Raw genomic sequence first — 23,361 nt, 5'->3', positions numbered from 1 at the left:
AACCTGCACATTTTAGAGTGGCCTTTTATTGTCCCTAGCACAAGGTGCACCTGTGTAATCATGCAGTTTAATCAGCTTCTTGGTATGCCACACCTGTCAGGTGGATAGATTGTCTTGGCAATGGAGAAATGCTCACTAACAGGGATGTAAACAAATTTGTGCACAAAATTTGAGAGAAATAAGATTTTAGTACGTTTGGAACCTTTCTGGGATCTTTTACTTCAGCTCATGAAACATGGGACTAACACTTTACATGTTGCGTTTATATTTTTGTTCAGTATAGATACGTATAGAATTGTCTTGAAAGGGAAAGATGCACTTCCTGTATTCTGTCAATTGGTGGAGTTACCCACTTACACAAAGGTATGATGTCTATGGTAAGACGTGCATAATTAGGCTAAGGTTACCGTTAGTAAACCATGGGTTTCACTTTCAGCACAATGCAATTCACAATGCAATTTTTTCAGTGCTCAGGACTCGGGAGGCCTAAAGTAAAAAGGGCCTAGTCCTAAGTGTAATTAATGTGTCCTGCAGATGTTTCCTTATGCTTCACAGGACTGCAGTAGTCTAGACAGACTGGCTGCTCAGCCCACGGCCTTGCTTAGATCCAGGCTGATTAACACTGGTTGTTCTACATTTATCATGTTCTTGTTTCAAGTCTCTCAAGACTCTTTTTTTTCCCCTTGCTCTTTTTGCTCCCGATAAGATTTTTCATGCCTTGCTGTCATCAGGTTTTTTTCTTCTCCCTTTCACTGACTCGCTTCCCAAAGCACAAATGGAAGTCTGTTTTAGGGACATGGGTTATATGTATCTGCTGCTTGTTGAACAAACCGGTTGATTTGCTTCCCGTAGGCTAATGCACACACTAAATGGTTAGAGGGGGACCAATTACTAATAATCATGGCCTGTTTTAAATACCTATTTGAAAATGTAGGCTTTTCCTGTAGTACATAAGCATGAGGTATTTTCGAGCCCTGTGGATGAAAGAACAATAGTGTAGTAAGAGATACTGGGGAAGACCTTTTTTATCAATTAGGCCTGAAATGGTCCTCTCGGCTAAATAGTCCTAGCTATAGGTGGTTGTGAGCAGTCATTTGCTTTTACGTTGTTGAATTGCTCTGAAGATAAGCATTGAATTTTGCTTTCCCCATTCCTTTCTGGTCATAAATTATGCTTACCACAATTTTCCTCCTCAAGATAATTCCAGACAATTTAGCTAGCTGGGGTCAGTGAACTTACCCCTACACCCAACACTGCTGAGGATAATTAGCAGTTTAAAATTGTATTTCCTTCCTGTAGAATAAACTGTAAGAATGTACACTATGCACAGAGCTGGCTGTAGCCTATTAGGCTGGCGCGGGGCCTTGGAATATGGGTGCCTGTACAGTAGACTAGTTCATTGGGTGCCCTGAATGCTGTAGCCTTGGCCGTAAGCAGTTTAATTGAAGTTGAGACTGATAGGCTGTCGGACATTCCAGCAAGGATTAAGGGGATTGGATGCTGTTGCTGAGTGGCCTGTATGGAAAGACTGCAGGCTTTGTGATCGCGTCTGGCTAGCAACTAACCGGTTCAGTGTGCTTTTTGAAGTCCGTATCAACTTAATATGAATAGAGAAATTATTTATATTGAATAACCAATAAGGATACATCATCCATTTCCAAGTATTGTTAGTTGCTTCTTATCAGTCACTAGAGATGCTGCTCGACATTTGGCCATAAGTGGCTGATTCCAAGGGTCCAGCATCCCTCACCCTGTCACAGTAAAGTGATTACACCAGGCAGGCAAAGTGGAGAGCAATATTCCTCCCGATGGGCTACAGTGGCACTTCTACTGTATATTATATAACTGTAACCCAATCCCAGGAAACCAGCCGGTGTGTGTGTGTGTGTGTGTGTGTGTGTGTGTGTGTGTGTGTGTGTGTGTGTGTGTGTGTGTGTGTGTGTGTGTGTGTGTGTGTGTGTGTGTGTGTGTGTGTGTGTGTGTGTGTGTGTGTGTGTGTGTGTGTGTGTGTGTGTGTGTGTGTGTGTGTGGGGCATCAGGGTGCACAACCACATGATTCCGCCTGTAGTGAGTCTCCTGTCTCTCTACTCATTGCATAATGCAAGCTGGCTGATAGTCAGCAGCAACCCTACACTGCAGCTATATAGCTAGCCACTCCTGTCCCTCAGCCACATCAGAGAGAGAAACCAGGCCCAGTGTTTTTCCATAGCTCCTCCTATGTCGTTGATCATGGCAGAACACGGGGATGTTATTCAGTGGGTGCAATGTCCAGGATATAGTAGGTATATCTGCCGTCTCGATCGCCAGACTCAGGGTCCCCCACAGCGGTTGTGGTGAGAGACGAGTAGATCTGTAATGCATATAGAACAGAACCAAAGGTTTTTCTTAATCAGATAACGCTGCATCTTCATACTCAAGTTGATTCTAATTGCGCAATACAGTTAGTGGGTTGAATGAGTCAACTGAGTGTAACTGAGTAGTAACAAGTGGTTCTAGAAGTTGAACACTCCCCGGTGTCAGTAGAGCTGTTAGCTGTTTAAGGGACCCCTCTCTCACCCCATATCTTTTCCTGACAGTTGTTGTTGGTGTTGTAATATGATGCCCCGGTACTCTCGACATAGCCAAGAAGAGAATGAAAACCAATTTCTTCAGGCGTCTGCTACTCTGCTTTCTTGATGCTGCTTTATTTATCTGAACTGAACCCTAAAATGCCTGACGTAAAGGGTTTTTCTAACGTCACATGAAAGCATAAGGGTCCTGGGAAAATAAACATTAGGCTATATGTCATTACAATTAGTGCTGACTCCGTAGGATCTCAGCTTTGCCGAAGTAAGCAGTGTTTCACCATGCAGTTCTAATGGGGCCTGGTCAAAAGTAGTGCGCTATATAGGAAAAGGGTGCCAATTGCGCCGCTTCCTACGTATCAGCTACGAGCTTCGGCAGCTGCTGTTCCTCCAGTCAGACAAGCAGCTGGCTGTAATTGCCCCAATTTTTCAGTTTGACAGACTGAAACAATTCACTTTTCCAGCTAGAAAGTTGTAGTAGGTGAGGTTAAAGCTGCTCCTGGACCCAACTGCAGAGAACCTGGGGTGTATTCAGTAGGAACAAAACGGTAGAACACAATCCAAAGAAACTGAGTGAAACGGGGAGGTAGGATACTGAACATGTTCATTCTTAACCCATGTCCACTACTCTCCTCACAAAGCCAGTTCTTAAGTCTCGTAAGACCTCTGCACTCTTGCCTTTGGCTCGCTCCAGTGCTGTTGTAAAAGCATTACCGTTTAACGTCTTGCCATTCCTCTACGCTAGCAGCATCGCAGTGCTTGAGGTGTCAATACAGACCTGTGTTCGATCCCGGGCTGTGTTGCAGCCGGCGCCGACCGGGAGACCCATGAGGCGGCGCACAATTGGCCCAGCGTCGTCTGGGTTAGGGGAGGATTTGGCCGGATGTCCTTGTCCCATCGCACTCTAGGGACTCCTTGTGACAGGCCGGGAGCATGCACGCTGACTTCGGTCACCAGTTGTAAGGTGTTTCCTCTGACACGTTGGTGCGGCTGGCTTCCAGGTTAAGAAAGCATTGTGTCAAGAAGCAGTGTGGCTTGTCAGGGTCGTGTTTCGGAGGACGCATGGCTCTCAACGTTCGCCTCTCCCGAGTCCGTACGGGAGTTGCAGCAATGGGACAAGACTGTAACTACCAATTGGATATCCCAAAATTGGGTAGAAAAGGGGTTGAAAGTACATTTAAAAACAAAACAAAAAAATACATTCTTCACTCCAGTTTATCCTGGAGTGGCCCCTGAAATCAGTCCATTGTAAAGGCTGATGTAATGTTGTACTCGGGGAGCAACTGAAGTAATTACTCACTCTGGAGGTTTCTCAAATGAATTCCCTTTCACTCCATCTTGGCACTGGGCATCATCACGAGAACAATGATTGTTTTTTTAAGGGTAAAGATGCACCCAGCTTGAAGCAATTCTGTGTGGAGTTTATTTGCGTTCTGTAGGCCTATCTCACAAAATCAACAAGCGAATCGTCAATAATCATTATCCATTAGGATATTTGCTCTGTGTCTTTGTGTCAATTTAATATTCTTGTCATTTTTTATTAAATCAACAGCATGAGCAATTCCACCCTCTGCTATAACTATACCAAGTATTTAATGAATAGTTTGGTTTACACACACATGGCAGTGCAGGAGGTCCCCCATGCAGGGCCGGTTCCAGACGTAAGTGACATTTCTGGAGGGTTAAGGAACTCAGTCTGGGTCTCAACTTACTGTTGAGAATAAGAATAATATAATACACAAAATGCAATTTCGAAATGCGGTCAAGCGTTTTTCTCTTGTTATGTCAGTCACTGACAGTCTCAATTAGTCAGCTAACAATTTTAGATTGGTAGTTAATCTAGCCAGCTATACAAACTCGTATTAATCAAGGTCGAATACCGACTGGACAACTGCCCAAGGGCCCTGACCTCCAGGGGAGCCACTGGACTGAGCGGAGCCCTTTAGCTCTTAAATGCTCCGGGCCTCAAGCTCGTATGATTACCTTCTCAGTCCCAGCATCACCTTTTGGCTTCTGGACAGGCAGCAAGTCAGGCAGGCAGGGAGTCGGGGAGCCTTTGGTGAGGCTGCCAAGTCCAGACTCACTCCCTGTACTGCAGTCCACCAGCCTGCCAGTCAGTCAGTCAGTCTACTGTACATAAAAGGCAATGGCCCTGTCTGTCTTAACCACAACATTTGATTTCATTTAGGTTGAGTGGGGAATGGGAGGTCGTCTGGTGGGCAATGTTCACTTTGCATTTGCTTGTACTGAAAGTAGCCAATTAATGTTCCCTTAAACTTAGTTGATGCTTATACTGTGGGCATGTTTCAGTACATCTAAGGACAAAGATGTTCTCTAAGCTAGAAATGGAGGGCACTCAGGGCAGAGTGAGAGATCGGCTACACTCTGAGCAGGGGGCAAATCAGACTAAGTTTTGCTGTGAGCAGCACTGCTCTCTATGTACATTAGTAGTACCACTTGTGATGCACGATATATCGGTAACCTTATCGGAATCGGCCCGATGTCTAGTTTAATGCCGATGTGGAAAACTGATGTCAAAGCTGACGTGCATACCTATATAACGTCGGTACATGGCCTAATGACACCACGTAAAATGTAGCACTACATGTGCAACACTGCATTCCTAACCTATCCCACAATGGCTGCTGTGTGGATCGAGCAGTCAACAAGTCGAGCAGTCATTTGAAAGAGTAATAACATTTCAGCGAGACAACTCAAAGGCGGCGAAATCCATGAACAATATAATGGAATTCATTGCCTTTGACAGTCAATCGTTCTCTGTTGTGGGTGATGTTTGCTTTCGCCAACTGGTCGCGCACCAGTACACACTACCAAATGTGCTATTTTTTCAGATTTTGCCCTACCGGAGTTACACAGTAATAGCGTCACTCCGACAAAAAAATGTTTTTACTTTGCGTCACTGCTATTAGCTTCACGGCTGACATTTGGACCAGCGATATCAACCCCATGAGCATGCGGAGTCTGACAGCACAGTGGGTTGTCGAGGATTTTGTACTGAGGAAAGTCGTAAGTGCATGCTCATGAATGTGCTGGTTGTCATACCTCTGCTGCCATTTCAATGGCATTTGAGAACATGTTTGAAACATGATCACACTAGCTAGCTCCATTCAAACAACAGACTCAATAAATAAGCTTGTCAACTGCGCCTGCAGCAGATGTGAATACCCTCTCGTGGCATTGAAATGCCTGCTCAACAAAGCGATTCAGTGGCATTCTCTCTTTACTGTGTCGCCTCGACGCTATGTACAATGACCACTACTTCGATGCAGACAAGAAACGGGGTTTACGTGAAATGTTACGTACACAGCTGGACATGATGGAAATGGACACAGTGAGAGTGCGCACCAAGGAAGTGAGGCCACAGACAGACAGAGCTGAAACTTTACTGCTTTACATGTAAACTCAGCAAAAACAACAACAAAAAAGGTCCTCTCACTGTCAACCTCATTTATTTTCAGCAAAGTTAACATGTGTAAATATTTGTATGAACATAAGATTCAACAACTGAGACATAAACTGAACAAGTTCCACAGAAATGTGACTAACATAAATAGAATAATGTATCCCTGAACAAATGGAGGGTCAAATCAAAAGTAACAGTCAGTAGCTTGTGTGGCCACCAGCTGCATTATGTAATGCAGTGCATCTCCTCATGTACTGCACCAGATTTGCCAGTTCTTGCTGTGAGATGTTACCCCACTCTTCCACCAAGGTACCTGCAAGTTCCTGGACATTTCTGGGGGGAATGGCCCTGTCCTCACCCTCTGATCCAACAGGTCCCAGACGTGCTCAATGGGATTGAGATCTGGGTTCTTCGCTGGCCATGGCAGAAGACTGACATTCCTGTCTTGCAGAAAATCACACACAGAACTAGCAGTATGGCTGGTGGCATTGTCATGCTGGAGGGTCATGTCAGGATGAGCCTGCAGGAAGGGTACCACATGAGGGAGGAGGATGTCTTCCCTGTAACGCACAACGTTGAGATTGCCTGCAATGACAGCAAGCTCAGTCCGATGATGCTGTGACACACCGCCCCAGACCATGACGGACCCTCCACCTCCAAATCGATCCCGCTCCAGAGTACAGGCCTCCGTGTAATGCTCATTCCTTCAACGATAAACACCAATCTGATCATCACCCCTGGTGAGACAAAAACCGCGACTCGTCAGTGAAGAGCACTTTTTGCCAGACCTGTCTGGTCCAGCGACGGTGGGTTTGTGCCCATAGGCGACGTTGTTGCCGGTGATGTCTGGGGAGGACCTGCCTTACAATAGGTCTACAAGCCCCCAGTCCAGTCTCGCTCAGCCTATTGTGGACAGTTTGTGCACTGATGGAGGGATTGTGCATTCCTGGTGTAACTTAGGCAGTTGTTGTTGCCATCCTGTACCTGTCCTGCAGGTGTAATGTTTGGATGTACCGATCCTGTGCAGGTGTTGTTACACATGGTCAGCCACTGCGACGATCAGCTGCCCGCCCTGTCTCGCTGTAGCACTGTCTCAGTACGGACATTGCAATTTATTGCCCTGGCCACATCTGCAATCCTCGTGCCTCCTTGCAGCATGCTTAAGGCACGTTCACAAAGATGAGTAGGGACCCTGGGCAAATCACATCATTCCCTGAAAGGATCAGTAAATGTTTTAAAAAGAAGTGTCACAACGCATTACAAGACTTAATGTTGCAAATAGACAACACAGAATATCACATTACAGTGAACTTTTATTCAATGGCCCAGTAGCAGATGTATTTGTTACTATTAGTCTTGTATGTAACAACACAGAATGTCACAACCCTAACACTGAGCCTACCCAGAAACCACCCTGTCAACCCCTGTTTTGGTGTTTTTCAGAGTCAGTAGAAAGGCCTCTGGTGTCCTAAGTTTTCATAACTGTGACATTTATTGCCTACCGTCTGTAAGCTGTTAGTGTCTTAACAACCGTTCCACAGGTGCATGTTCATTAATTGTTTATGGTTCATTGAACAAGCATGGGAAACAGTGTTTAAACCCTTTACAATGAAGATCTGTGAAGTTTGGACTTTTACGAATTATCTTTGAAAGACAGGGTCCTGAAAAAGGGACGTTTCTTTTTTTGCTGAGTTTTTGCTGAAATCCTGACTGAGAATGAAACGACTGAACAAATAAACAACGAAACAGCACAGCAAGTCAATGAAAGAAATAGGTTTTGATTATGTTTTACTGGTATTGGGGGAATATGTAAATGACCCAAAAATGTGTGTGTTTGTATCCTTTATTTAACTAGGCAAGTCAGTTAAGAACATTATTTTTTACAATGACTGCCTACCCCGGCCAAACCTGGACGACGCTGGGCCAATTGTGTGCCGCCCTATGGGACTCCCAATCACGGCCGATAGTGATACAGCCTCGATATGAACCAGGGACTGTAGTGACGCCTCTTGCACTGAGATGCAGTGTCAGAGACCACTGCATCCATGTGTGTGTGTTAAATATTTAACTGTACTAGAATGCTTAAAAGGCTACTAAAATTGTAAATATCGGTTATCAGTATCGTTTTTTTGGCACGGAAAATATCGATATCGGACAAAAATGTAATCGGTGCATGACTATACCACCATGTCTTCTGTAGCACAAAGACCTCTGTATATTGACATTTCCTCCGACATTGTGTTATCTTAACACCACAACTGCAGTTTCTTCTAACAAGGGATCATGAGTTGACAGAAGTTTTCGGGTTAGCTCATTGTAAACCTGTGGTGAGGGGTGTTTTTGTTAAGTCTGAATGCCTGGCTCTTGAGTTGTTTTGGCTAACCACAAAAAAACAGCTCCGATTATGATGGGGCTTGAAACCATATGGTTCCTCCAGACTAGTTTCGCAAAGTGTTGCGACTATTTTGTTACATGCTTTGTGGATTACATTAATTCCAGCGGATTACTTTTGTTAAACAGAAGGATGAACTACTTTCATTGAAAACATGTCACACGTGTCTGTTCTGTTTAACAGAGGCTTGTGGTTAGGAATGGTTTGGTTTTAAGCAGTGAGCCTGGACTGCAGTCATTTTTTAGTTCTTCTTCTGAACAATATCTTGATATTAGGTTTATAAGCTTTTTGGTTTGTTTTCAGGCTGTTTATTTTATTGCGGCTGTTTATTCTGTTGAATATTTATTCATACCCACACCTACCCAGAAATCCTCATTGCAGTATGACGCTACAAACATCCACCTATAATTTATTTAATCCAGAGTTTAACCTGAATCCCACAAATCACTACAACATATGGCTCATTCTGAAATGCTTTAAGATGTTTCTGAGAAGTTTCTCACTCTCACCCATATAATATCTCTCTGCAAACAAATAAATCATTGTTAGAACAACATCAAAAGTGTTGAAAAATAAAGAGTTGTTCCGTACCATAAAACTAATCTGTGTCCCAAATTGCATCATATTCCCTACATAGTGCACTACCTTTGACCAGAGGCACTGGTCAAAAATAGTGCATTATGTATCTGAAGGAGCAGTAACTAGCGATCGAGTCAGAAGATTGATTGAGCGTTTCTTTTGGAAATATTTTGTTTCCATTTTATTCTGTTCAATAGTCTAGTGTTCAACTTAGTCAACTTAGACACAGGAACATTGTGTGCAATATTGTTTAGTTTGTACTGTTGAGCTACATAGGCTAATTTATGTAAAGGGGTATTTCCATCTAAAAGGACCCATGAGCACCGACGAGAAGTTCATAGGAGGATGACAAATTGGGTGTCAAATGAAAGCTAGTCTATATTTGAGAAGTTGAGGCATTTGTGGATTTTTCAAGCATTTTCAATTCTAAAAATGTGGAGTAAGAAAAGGCTTTGATTTCTGGTCAAACGGATGGAATATGAGTCATTGACGACATCAGTGGTGTAAAGTACTTAAGTTAAAATACTTTTGAGTACTACTTTGCTATTTATATTTTTTGACAACTTTTACTACATTCCTAAAGAAAATTATGTACTTTTTACCACATACATTTTCCCTGACACCCAAAAGTACCTGTTACATTTTGAACACTTAGCAGAACAGGGAAATGGTCTAATTCACACAATTATCAAGAGAACATCCCTGGTCATCTTTACTGTCTCTGATCTAGCAGACTCACTAAATACAAGCTATGTTTGTAAATTATGTTTGACTGTTGGAGTGTAACCTTGGCTATCCGTAAATTAAATTAAATCAAATAAATAGAAAATGGTGCCGTCTGGTTTTCTTAATGTAAGGAATTTTACATTTCTTTCGATACTTATATTTAAAACCAAATACTTTTAGACTTTTACTCATGTAGAATTTTACTGGGTTACTTTTACTTGAGTCATTTTCTATTAAGTATCTTTACTTTTACTCAAGTATGACAATTGGGTACTTTTTCCACCAATGGAAGACATCTACCAGAAAAGAGTTAGCTATTAGAAATACATCAAAACACAATCATGTTGAAGTAAAGACCCCTGCCAACTAATATCAAAATAAATGATTTGCCTCCTAAGTTTAAAAAACATTGCATTGCCAATTCCGTTACTTAAACCTCTCAACGATCTGACCCTTTTTTTTCAATTTCTGCCTAAAATGACATACCCAAATCGAACTGAGACAGCAGGGGTTCAAACTGTAGAAGCCAGTTCCTACATTTGAATATAAAAATAGATTTGATCAAACAAAACTATGCTACATTTTATCTCTGGGACCCTCAGGATGACAAATCAGAGCAATATTACCGAATGTATGTTCATTATTTACGTTCAGAGGTGAGTGTATCAAACCAATTACCATGATACGTGTTTTGTTGTGCACTCTCCTCAAACAATAGCATGGTATCTTTTCACTGTAATAGCTACTGTAAATTGAACACTGCAGTTAGATTATCAAGAATTTAAGCTTTCTGCCCATATAAGACATGTCTATGTCCCGGAAGGTTGGCTGTTGTTTACAACGTCATTCTAGTCACATTAGCGCATGTTAGCAACAACCATCCCGGTTTAGAGACACTCATCCTGTAGAGGTTAAAGGCAGTGCAGTCGAAAATTAGATTTCCCTGTGTTTTATTTATATTTCCACACTGAGGTTGGAATAATATTTTAGAATTGTGTAAAAGTCCCTTCTAGTGTAAGAGCGTTTGAAAAGACTGCTGTTTTGGTGGGGTGGAGTTTTGTCCTTCCATTGTGACATCACCATGTGTTAAATTAGTTAATAGGCTAATAAGAAAGTTCCAAACCTCTCTGCCAAGAACAGCACCCCCCCCTCCACTCAAACCACTCAGGCAGTCCTAGCAAAATTGTTGCTTGAGACATTTCTCTTTGCTGAGGAGCTCTTTTTATTACCATTTTACTAGAAAACAAAACAATCACAGTAAGGTGCCTTCAGAAAGTATTCATACCCCTTGACTAATTCCACCTTTTGTTGTTACATCCTGAATTCAAAATGGATTATTTTTGTTTTTTTTACACACGATACCCCATAATGACAAATTGAAAACAATGTTTTTAGAAATGTTTGCAAATGTATTAAATTAAATACAGAAATATATAGTATACATAAGTATTGACACCCCCGAGTCAATACATGTTTGAATCACCTTTGGCAGCAATTACAACTGTGAGTCTTTCTGGGTAAGTACCTAAGAGCTTTGCACACCTGGATTTTACGCTATATTTGAACATTATTATTTTAAAACTTCTTCAAACTCTGTCAAGTTGGTTGTTGGTCATTGCTAGACAGCCATTTTCAAGTCTTGCCAGAGATGTTAAAGTCATCGTTGGCCTGATGGTGAAATCCCTGAGCGGTTTCCTTTCTCTCCAGCAACTGCATTAGGAAGGACACCTGTATTTTTGTAGTGACTGGGTGATACACCATCCAAAGTGTAATAACTTCACCATGCTCAAAGGGATATTTTAGTGTCTTTTTTATTAATCTACCAATTAGGTGCCCTCCTTTTGAAATTCACTGCTTGACTGAGGAACCTGACAATTATCTGTATTTGTGGGGTACAGAGATGAGGTAGTCATTAAAAAATAATGTTAAACACTATTATTGCACACAGTGAGTACATACAACGTATTGTTACTTGTCAAGCACATTGTTACTCTTGAACTGATTTAGGCTTGCCATAGCAAAGGGGTTGAATACTTATTGACGAAAGACATTTCAGCTTTTCATTATGTATTAATTTGTACGCATTTAGAAAAACATAATTCCACTTTGACATAATGGGGTATTGTGTGTAGGGCAGTGACACAATCTCACTTTAATACATTTTGAATTCAGGCTGTAACAACACAACAAAATGTGGGGAAAGTCTAGGAGTATGAATACTTTCTGAAGGCACTGTAATTGTTACCCAGAAATGATTTGATATTGAGTTAAAAACATCTGCATTGGACCTGGTTTTAAGATATTTTCTCATTTCTCTATCTCTCTCGTGAAGAGGGCGGATAAAGAAGGGTAGACCTACCAAGTAGTTTACTGTTTTACCTGCATACAAGTTTGTTTATTCATTATTAGGTTGTGATTAAAACTGGTCATTTTGTTACCAAATCAAGTAGCAGAATTGATAGAAATCATAGTAGCCACAAACCACAGTTTGGTCACCTGCTACTGGTTCTCCCTTCCACTGCCATACTGTTATGTTCAGCTCATAACAGTTTTTTCCTGTTGTCTGGTGGTCAAAGCAAGACTGTGAAAACCATCTGGACAATCTCCCTCTCTGCCTCTCTCTCTCTCTCTCTCTCGTAATTCCGTTACCAGATGTAAATCCACTTACTACCTACCGTAGTTCCATAACCAAAATAAATTGGTGTCATGTCATAGCTGACACCATTTTCTTTCTGCAGACATTTTTCAATCTTAATTCGGAGCAGATAATTACGAGTTTTTGGAAAACCTGCATTAACAGAGGGACATTTTTTACCTTCATTCTCTTAGCAATGTTTGCATCATTATTAACAGTAATTCGTTTTTGTGACAACTTGTGGAAATTGTTAAATGTAGACCTTGTGCATGGAGTTGTATGGTTTGTTAAACTTTGAAATCAATGGTTTCTGTTTAGCATACATTTTAATTGAAAACTGAGTCAAAGTGTAATTCCGTTACCATGGAAATGCCCAAAGGCTTCCATAAAACAGCATATTCTTGAATACAGGAAGAGAGAACCACCTGCATCTGATTCCCAGCATTGCCTCCCAACAACACAACAGAACGGCCCTACTACAGCCTGGGCACAGAGCAGCACAGCCCACTGCCAGAGCTGTTCTTAGCTCCTGAGTGAGAGAACCAACCAGAGCAAGCTGAGGTGGCAGGAGGACCAGGGCCGGGTCAGTTTCAGGCTGGGCCAACCCAAGCCAAGGTTCGAGAGGGCTGGGATTCTGGTTCCCGAACATGGTTCTTCCCAGGGTTGTGAGGTGGGAATTAGAGGATTCCTATTGGAAGAATGGTAGCTTAGAGTAGTAGGACAGAGCATTGAGAGCAGTAGGACAGAGCATTGAGAGGAGTAGGACCGGGACTGACATGATGACTCCTTGCTGTCCCCAGTCCACCTGGCCATGCTGCTGCTCCAGTTTCAACTGGCCTGGGCCCTAGGACCATGTCCCAGGACTACCTGACATGAGGACTCCTTGCTGTCCCCAGTCCACCTGGCCATGCTCCTGCTCCAGTTTCAACTGACCTGAGCCCTAGGACCGTGCCCCAGGACTACCTGACATGATGGCTCCTTGCTGTCCCCAGTCCACCTGACTGTGCTGCTGCTCCAGTTTCAACTGTTCTGCCTTATTATTATTTGACCATGCTGGTCATTTATGAACATTTGAACATCTTGGTCATGTTCTGTTATAATCTCTACCCGGCACAGCCAGAAGAGGACTGGCCACCCCACATAGCCCGGTTCCTCTCTAGGTTTCTTCCTAGGTTTTGGCCTTTCTAGGGAGTTTTTCCTAGCCACCGTGCTTTTACACCTGCATTGTTTGCTGTTTGGGGTTTTAGGCTGGGTTTCTGTACAGCACTTTGAGATATCAGCTGATGTACGAAGGGCTATATAAATAAATTTGATTTGATTTGATTTGACCGAGCATTGAGAGCAGTAGGACAGAGCATTGAGAGCAGTAGGACAGAGCATTGAGAGCAGTAGGACAGATCATTGAGAGCAGTAGGACAGAGCATTGAGAGCAGTAGGACCGAGCATTGAGAGCAGTAGGACCGAGCATTGAGAGCAGTAGGACAGAGCATTGAGAGCAGTAGGACAGAGCATTGAGAGCAGTACTCCTTCTCTTACCCGCTGGAACAATTGTTTCACCTGTTTAATAGGTGAAAACTGAGGTCTGTTTGTATTGGATCATCTTTTTTTGACCACTTATAAATCGAATGAACAAATCCCCCATGCATCAGGGGCGAAGCTCATTCCTTAATGATTATTGCTGGGCTTTGGCCCTCCCTGTGTGTGCAGTTCTCTGTGTGAAGCAAGTGCAATGCACAGCAAAGGTGAGGATTGGATTTATATAGCGCCGTTCTACCAACTGAGGTACCCAAAGCGCTTTATATAGTAAAGGGGGGAACTCACCTTATCCACCACCATTTTGGTAGAGAGTGCCCTCAGCCTGGATGCTGTTTACGTTGTAGTTTAAAACGACCTACCGCTGCAGCCCGACTCTGGCCAAAAGCACTTGACTTCTGTAGCCCTTTTATTTCAGCCTGACTGATTCAGTCTGTGCCCTGCTGAAAAATACATGACGTAGCTAAAGTTAGACCCATACCTCAGTTACATGGAAGCTGCTGTACACATCAATAGCCTAGCTGTTCTATTTGAAAATGCACATGTTGTTTTCCTGTGTGTGCACTGCATCTGTCTGTCTTTTAAGGACACGTAGGCTGTAACCAGAATGCCACATTTGGCCTCCGTCAGTTAATCAATCAGTCCGATAGTAAAAGCAGACCTATTTGACATCCATACACTACTGTCCAGTGAACTGAACAAATGATATGAATGAACACTAGTTGAGGCAATTGCTGCCCTGTTATGAGCTCTGTTAGCCTGTGTTGTACAGTGCATTCAGACCCATTTGTCTTTTACCACATTTTGTTATGTTACAGCCTTATTCTAACATTTATTTAAATATATATATACATCTTCATACAATACAGCATAATTACAAAGCAAAAAAAAACAGTTTTTTAGAAAATAAAAAAAATGAAATATCAACTTTACATAAATATTCTGACCCTTTACTCAGTATTTTTTTTAAGCACCTTTGGCAGCGATTACAGCCTTGAATCTTCTTGGGTATGACCCTACAAGCTTGGCACACCTGTATTTGGAGAGTTTCTCCCATTCTCTGTCAGATTGGATGGGGAGCGTCGCTGCACAGCTATTTTCAGGTCTCGCCAGAGATGTTAAATCGGGTTCAAGTCCGAGCTCTGGCTGAGCAACTCAAGGACATTCAGACACTTGTCCCGAAGCCACTCCTGCGTTGTCTTGGCTGTGTGCTTAGGGTCATTGCCCTTCGCACCAGTCTGAGGTCCTGAGCGCTCTGGAGCAGGTTTTCATCAAGGATCTCTTTGTACTTTGCTCCGTTCGTCTTTCCCTCGATCCTGACTAGTCTCCCAGTCCCTGCCGCTGAAAAACATCCCCACAACATGATGCTGCCACCACCATGCTTCACCGTAGGTATGGTGCCTAGTTTCCTCCAGATGTGATGCTTGGCATTCAGGCCAAATAGTTAAACCTTGGTTTCATCAGACCAGAGAACCTTGTTTCTTGTGATCTGAGAGTCCTTTAGGTACCTTTCTGCAAACTCCAAGCGGGCTGTCATGGGCCTTTTACTGAGGAGTGGCTTCCGTCTGGCCACTCTACCTTAAATGCCTGATTGTTGGGGTGCTGCAGAGATCGTTGTCCTTCTGGAAGGTTCTCCCATCTCCACAGAGGAACTCTGGAGCTCTGTCAGAGTGACCACCGTTTCTTGATCACCTCCCTGACCAAGGCCCTTCACCCCCGATTGCTCAGTTTGGCCGGGCGGCCAGCTCTAGGAAGAGTCTTGGTGGTTCCAAACTTCCATTTAATAATGATGGAGGCCATTGTGTTCTTGGAGATCTTCAATGCTGCAGAAATGTTTCGCTACCCTTCCCCAGATCTCTGCCTCGACACAATCCTGTCTCGGAGCTCTCTAGACAATTCCTTCGACCTCATGTTTTTTTTTTTCTCTGACATGCACTGTCAACTATGGGACCTTTATGTAGACAGGTGTGTGCTTTTCCAAATCATGTCCAATCAATTGAATTTACCACAGGTGGACTCCAATGAAACATCTCAAGGATGATCAGTGGAAACAGGATACACCTGAGCTCAATTTCAAGACTCATAGCAGAAGGTCTGAATTGTTATTTAATTTTTTTTTTAAATTGTGTTTAAAAAGAATTGCTAACCATTCAAAAAGACTGTTTTTGCTATGTCTTTATGGGGTGTTGTGTGTAGATTGATGAGGAACATTTTTTATTTAATCAATTTTAGAATACGGCTCTAACGTAACGAGATGAAAAAGTGAAGAGGTCTGAATACTTTCCAAATGCACCGTATGTAGAATACAGGCTATGAATGACCCGTTCTGCTTGTGTATCTCTTGTTCTGTCTTGTAGGTGCAATCCTGGGTCGCTCGGAGACACAGGAGTGCGTTTACTACAACTCTAGCTGGGAGAAGGAGCGAACCAACCGCAGTGGCATCGAGCCTTGCTACGGAGATAAGGACAAGAGGCTCCACTGCTTCGCCACCTGGAAAAACACCTCGGGAACTATCGAGATTGTCAAGCAGGGCTGCTGGCTGGACGATGTCAACTGCTATGACAGGTTAGGTAGTGTCTTATTCTGAGGCAAGATTGTAGACTTAGGGCTTAGTGGTCCTCTGTAGCTCAGTTAGTAGAGCATGGCACCAGGATAGTGGGTTTGATTCCCGGGACCTCCGATACTTGAAAATGTATGCACGAAAACAGTCACTTTGGATAAAAGTGTTTGCTAAATGGCATATACAGTGGGGCAAAAAAGTATTTATTCAGCCACCAATTTTGCAAGTTCTCCCACTTAAAAAAATGAGAGGCCTGTAATTTTCATCATAGGTACACTTCAACTATGACAGACAAAATGAGAAAAAAATCCAGAAAATCAGATTGTAGGATTTTTAATGAATTTATTTGCAAATGATGGTGGAAAATAAGTATAAGTACGGCGTCTCTGACCACATACCACATTTTTGGATCAAGCAAAAATTGGCTTTCTACTACAGCACTTGTTAGAGTGGTTGTCTGTCTCTTCCTGTAAAGATGTAGTTCTTCTACACCAGAGAGAAAAAGTGAGAGAAAGAGGGGGATCGGTTCAGTGGAGGGCTGCCAGCACTCAGCTCTCTACCTTTGTGACAGAGGTGTTCTCTTCTTTCTTCTCCTGTCTTTCTCTCTCTCTCTCTCTGCCGCAGTAGTGAATGTGTGGAGACGAAAGAGAGTCCGGACGTCTTCTTTTGCTGCTGTGAAGGCAACATGTGTAACGACAAGTTCCTCTACAGCCCCGACACGCAGGCTGTCCAAAGTAAGTCGTCATGTAAGTTCACACACCGGAAGCTGATGTAATGTCACATCCTCCTCTGTCTGTTTTCCAGCCAAACACAGACGATCAGTCAATAAGAATAACCCAACCTAACCTAAGAGGCACTGGGCATATTCCCCAACACACACTAGAGACACAAGGTCTTCTACTTCACCAGGGCCCGTAGGTCCACTGCTTTAATTTGAAACTCTGTGTCCAGGCTGGCCACTGTCCTCCTCTCTATGGCGGCCAGTAGGGACCTGTCTGAGTCAAATCAAATCAAATCAAATCAAATTTTATTTGTCACATACACATGGTTAGCAGATGTTAATGCGAGTGTAGCGAAATGCTTGTGCTTCTAGTTCCGACAATGCAGTGATAACCAACAAGTAATCTAACTAACAATTCAAAAAAAAAACTACTGTATTATACACAGTGTAAGGGGATAAGGAACATGTACATAAGGATATATGAATGAGTGATGGTACAGAGCAGCATACAGTAGATGGTATCGAGTACAGTATATACATATGAGATGAGTGTGTAGACAAAGTAAACAAAGTGGCATAGTTAAAGTGGCTAGTGATACATGTGTTACATAAGGATGCAGTCGATGTTGTAGAGTACAGTATATACATATGCATATGAGATGAATAATGTAGGGTAAGTAACATTATATAAGGTAGCATTGTTTAAAGTGGCTAGTGATATATATATATATATATATATTTACATCATTTCCATCAATTCCCATTATTAAAATGGCTGGAGTTGGGTCAGTGTCAATGACAGTGTGTTGGCAGCAGCCACTCAATGTTAGTGGTGGCTATTTAACAGTCTGATGGCCTTGAGATAGAAGCTGTTTTTCAGTCTCTCGGTCCCAGCTTTGATGCACCTGTACTGACCTCGCCTTCTGGATGATAGCGGGGTGAACAGGCAGTGGTTCGGGTGGTTGATGTCCTTGATGATCTTTATGGCCTTCCTGTAACAACGGGTGGTGTAGGTGTCCTGGAGGGCAGGTAGTTTGCCCCCGGTGATGCGTTGTGCAGTCCTCACTACCCTCTGGAGAGCCTTACGGTTGAGGGCAGAGCAGTTGCCGTACCAGGCGGTGATACAGCCCGCCAGGATGCTCTCGATTGTGCATCTGTAGAAGTTTGTGAGTGCTTTTGGTGACAAGCCGAATTTTTTCAGCCTCCTGAGGTTGAATAGGCGCTGCTGCGCCTTCTTCACGACGCTGTCAGTGTGAGTGGACCAATTCAGTTTGTCTGTGATGTGTATGCCGAGGAACTTAAAACTAGCTACCCTCTCCACTACTGTTCCATCGATGTGGATAGGGGGTGTTCCCTCTGCTGTTTCCTGAAGTCCACAATCATCTCCTTAGTTTTGTTGACGTTGAGTGTGAGGTTATTTTCCTGACACCACACTCCAAGGGCCCTCACCTCCTCCCTGTAGGCCGTCTCGTCGTTGTTGGTAATCAAGCCTACCACTGTTGTGTCGTCCGCAAACTTGATGATTGAGTTGGAGGCGTGCGTGGCCACGCAGTCGTGGGTGAACAGGGAGTACAGGAGAGGGCTCAGAACGCACCCTTGTGGGGCCCCCCGTGTTGAGGATCAGCGGGAGGAGATGTTGTTGCCTACCCTCACCACCTGGGGCGGCCCGTCAGGAAGTCCAGTACCCAGTTGCACAGGGCGGGGTCGAGACCCAGGGTCTCGAGCTTGATGACGAGCTTGGAGGGTACTATGGTGTTGAATGCCGAGCTGTAGTCGATGAACAGCATTCTCACATAGGTATTCCTCTTGTCCAGGTGGGTTAGGGCAGTGTGCAGTGTGGTTGAGATTGCATCGTCTGTGGACCTATTTGGGCGGTAAGCAAATTGGAGTGGGTCTAGGGTGTCAGGTAGGGTGGAGGTGATATGGTCCTTGACTAGTCTCTCAAAGCACTTCATGATGACGGAAGTGAGTGCTACGGGCGGTAGTCGTTTAGCTCAGTTACCTTAGCTTTCTTGGGAACAGGAACAATGGTGGCCCTCTTGAAGCATGTGGGAACAGCAGACTGGTATAGGGATTGATTGAATATGTCCGTAAACACACCGGCCAGCTGGTCTGCGCATGCTCGGAGGGCGCGGCTGGGGATGCCGTCTGGGCCTGCAGCCTTGCGAGGGTTAACACGTTTAAATGTCTTACTCACCTCGGCTGCAGTGAAGGAGAGACTGCATGTTTCCGTTGCAGGCCGTGTCAGTGGCACTGTATTGTCCTCAAAGCGGGCAAAAAGTTATTTAGTCTGCCTGGGAGCAAGACATCCTGGTCCGTGACTGGGCTGGATTTCATCTTGTAGTCCGTGATTGACTGTAGACCCTGCCACATGCCTCTTGTGTCTGAGCCATTGAATTGAGATTCCACTTTGTCTCTGTACTGACGCTTAGCTTGTTTGATAGCCTTACGGAGGGAATAGCTGCACTGTTTGTATTCAGTCATGTTGCCAGACACCTTGCCCTGATTAAAAGCAGTGGTTCGCGCTTTCAGTTTCACGCGAATGCTGCCATCAATCCACGGTTTCTGGTTAGGGAATGTTTTTATCGTTGCTATGGGAACGACATCTTCGACGCACGTTCTAATGAACTCGCACACCGAATCAGCGTATTCGTCAATATTCCCATCTGACGCAATACGAAACATGTCCCAGTCCACGTGATGGAAGCAGTCTTGGAGTGTAGAGTCAGCTTGTTCTGACCAGCGTTGGACAGACCTCAGCGTGGGAGCCTCTTGTTTTAATTTCTGTCTGTAGGCAGGGATCAGCAAAATGGAGTCGTGGTCAGCTTTTCCGAAAGGGGGCGGGGCAGGGCCTTATATGCGTCGCGGAAGTTAGAGTAACAATGATCCAAGGTTTTACCACCCCTGGTTGCGCAATCGATATGCTGATAAAATTTAGGGAGTCTTGTTTTCAGATTGGCTTTGTTAAAATCCCCAGCTACAATGAATGCAGCCTCCGGATAAATGTTTTCCAGTTTGCAAAGAGTTAAATAAAGTTCGTTCAGAGCCATCGATGTGTCTGCTTGGGGGGGATATATACGGCTGTGATTATAATCGAAGAGAATTCTCTTGGAAGATAATGCGGTCTACATTTGATTGTGAGGAATTCTAAATCAGGTGAACAGAAGGATTTGAGTTCCTGTATGTTTTCTTCATCACACCATGTCCCGTTAGTCATGAGGCATACGCCCCTCCACTCTTCTTACCAGAGAGATGTTTGTTTCTGTCGGCGCGATGCGTGGAGAAACCCGTTGGCTGCACCGCCCTGGATAGCGTTTTCCCAGTAAGCCATGTCTCCGTAAAGCAGAGAACGTTGCAGTCTCTGATGTCCCTCTGGAATGCCACCCTTGCTCGGATTTCATCAACCTTGTTGTCGAGAGACTGGACATTGGCAAGAAGAATACTGGGAAGTGGTGCGCGATGTGCCCTTTTCCGGAGTCTGACCAGAACACCGCCCGTTTCCCTTTTTCGGAGTCGTTTCCTTGGGTCGCTGCATGCGATCCATTCCGTTGTCCTGTTTGTAAGGCAGAACACAGGATCCGCGTCGCGGAAAACATATTCTTGGTCGTACTGATGGTGAGTTGACGCTGATCTTATATTCAGTAGTTCTTCTCGACTGTATGTAATGAAACCTAAGATGACCTGGGGTACTAATGTAAGAAATAACACGTAAAAAAACAAAAAACTGCATAGTTTCCTAGGAACGCGAAGCGAGGCGGCCAACGAGGCGGCCAACGAGTGTAGCAACGAGTGTCGTCCGTCGGGGCCACCAAGCCCAGCCCCAGATAACCTCAGTGTCACAGGAAGGGAAACCACAGCAATAATGCAATCCAGCCGTGTTTGTGATGGCAGAGAACTGTGATGGCAGAGAACTGTGATGGCAGAGAACTGTGATGACATAGCTGTGGCTGATCACATCAAATACTACATCTTTGTGATATGACAAGTGGGCGCACTGCACAGTAAGGCTTAGCTATTTGTTTTTTGGGTCACTTGGTTGTTTCGGTGGTTATTTTTGGCTGCTGGCTTAAGTTCTCATGAAATGCATTTCACTATTAATCTCACTATTTAGAGGATTTTGTTGAAGCGACCCAGATGTGTTGAGCTGTGTCGGGAGCTATTTTTAAAGAGTTTCACTACTAGTCTTCTGATACCATTGTGCATGGCATGATGAAAATATGAGGAAACAAAGCACATTTGCATACCTGTATTAAGGTGTATTCTCTCTCCATCTCCCTGTCTCCTCCTCCCTTCCCTCTCTTTCCACCATCCTCCCCATTCTCGCACCTTTATGTACCCCACCCCTCTCATTTCCTTCCCCCTCCTCCCCATTACCGCCCTCTCCGTCCCCCGGTCCTCCGTCCACAGCGACCTCCAACCCGTTTTCCCAGAAGCCTCAGCTGTTCAACACCCTGCTGTACTCTCTGGTGCCCATTATGGGCATCGCCGCCATCGTCATCTTCTCCTTCTGGATGTACCGTCATCACAAGCTGGCATACCCCCCCGTCCTGGTGCCAACACAGGTAAGAGTGTGAGAGTGTGTGCGTGCGATGTCCAGAATAAACGGAAGACGTACTCCTCACTGCTTGGTATTTTAATCTTGATATAGGAGTGACTCACTAACATTTCCAAGGAAAACGGATGCAAAACAATGGATGGCAGAAGAGAACGTTGAACCTGCTGATCTGAAGTGAACACACGTGATTAGCTGGAGAGTGACAGGAAGCCTAGCCCCGAACTCGGACCGTGTGTTGCCGTGTGTGTGCGTGCGTGCAGTCCATGCAGTGTATGTGGGCACAGCCTGCCACTAATACTGTGAAATGTGTATCTGCTCAGCACTCAAGCCATTACTATGGCCCCACACACAGGCACACGACGGACACACACAAAGCTGTTGTTTGTTTACCCTGGTTAGGCTCACAGGATAGGGCTCTGTGCTCATAGGTCGGAGGGTGGCCGTTCAATAAATACAAATGTCACCAGAACACTGCCACTGCATTTCCTCTGCCTGTTGCCCTTTGCAGTGTGTTTGAGAGGGAGCCCACGATGCCGTGAAGTGTTTGGTTACTGTGCTTGGTTACTGCGTCATACGGAACAGTGTGACCTGACCCCACTCCTCTGCCTCCACCCCAAAGGCTCCCTGTGTTTGTCATCTATTTCTGGGGTGAGCTGGGATGATTCTGGCCTCCCTAACCCAGCACTACGTGGCCATGATGCCATGGAGGAGCGAGCACCCAGGGTGCGGTTTAGGCCTGAAAGGGAAAGTGAGGGGAAAGCACATACTAATAAATAATGCAGTCAGGCTCTCCCTCCCCCTTCCCCTCTCTCTCCCTCCCTCCTTCCCTCCCCTGGAGGCTGGCTCTAACCCTGGGCCCTTAAAGTGTCCATGTTTAATCTATAACGCATCTCCTTTGAGCAGAAGTGCTGATTGCCTTGCCTTGTGAGCAGCTGATCTGACACCGGACTAAAACTCGCCCACTTCGACTCTTAATCTCTGTGTCATGTCTGATTTGTTATACGACAAGCGCCCCTCCGTTTCTTTTGCCCTACGTAGGTTTGCTTCAAGCTCTGCTGTAGCCAGACGAGCAGTCGTGACACGCGGGTGAGGTGAGCCTGGAGAATGTACATTTAAGAGCATCCGTCTATTTGCTATGAATACAACAATGGAATGCAGGAAATGCCAGGACACCGTTAGCTAGTGCCCTAGAGGTTGCCAGAGTCTGGCAGTAATACATGCATACACAGGCCCAGGGCTAGTTATGGCAGGGACATAATTTATGACTGTTCTGCTTGGGCACAGCAGCCACTCTCCTAACTACCTGTTTTACTGTATGGAACATGAGCTGAGGCCTCTCCATTATTAATGAGCTTTTTTTTTTTTTTTTAAGGTAAACACTCACTGTGCTTTGTTACAGAGTGAGAGTGAGCGAGAAGGGATTGGCAACCTTTCAGGGGTCACCACAATCACGATCGCGTCCATATCTGAATTTGAGCCAGTATGCTACAGCAGGAAAATAATCCCGCAGGAACAGAACAGGCACCTACTACCAAACCCTGTTCAAAGTTTTAAAATCCTTCTTTAACCGGTCTCCTCCCCTTCATCTACACTGATATAAGTGGATTTAATGTGACATCAATAAGGGGTCATAGCTTTCACCTGGACTCACCTGGTCAGTCTGTCATGGAAA

The 23,361-nt window shown here is 44.4% G+C and overlaps 1 protein-coding gene across 5 annotated transcripts in view; it reads left to right on the top strand.

The window, feature by feature from the left end:
• Positions 1 to 23,361, top strand: part of LOC124010571 (activin receptor type-2A-like) — a 58,527-nt gene that overhangs the window by 25,893 nt on the left and 9,273 nt on the right. For 2 of the 5 annotated variants that reach the window (XM_046323153.1, XM_046323158.1), the window contains 3 exons: positions 16,211 to 16,418; positions 17,038 to 17,159; positions 21,542 to 21,696. In XM_046323153.1, the coding sequence (XP_046179109.1) occupies positions 16,211 to 16,418; positions 17,038 to 17,159; positions 21,542 to 21,696 (485 nt within the window). The remainder of the gene's footprint in view (positions 1 to 16,210; positions 16,419 to 17,037; positions 17,160 to 21,541; positions 21,697 to 23,361) is intronic. The other 3 variants (XM_046323156.1, XM_046323154.1, XM_046323155.1) reach the window with 3 other exon arrangements.

The sequence above is a fragment of the Oncorhynchus gorbuscha genome, linkage group LG23, assembly GCF_021184085.1.
Source record: "Oncorhynchus gorbuscha isolate QuinsamMale2020 ecotype Even-year linkage group LG23, OgorEven_v1.0, whole genome shotgun sequence".
Taxonomy (NCBI): Eukaryota; Metazoa; Chordata; class Actinopteri; order Salmoniformes; family Salmonidae; genus Oncorhynchus; species Oncorhynchus gorbuscha.
This window is presented reverse-complemented; position numbering and strand designations above follow the sequence as displayed.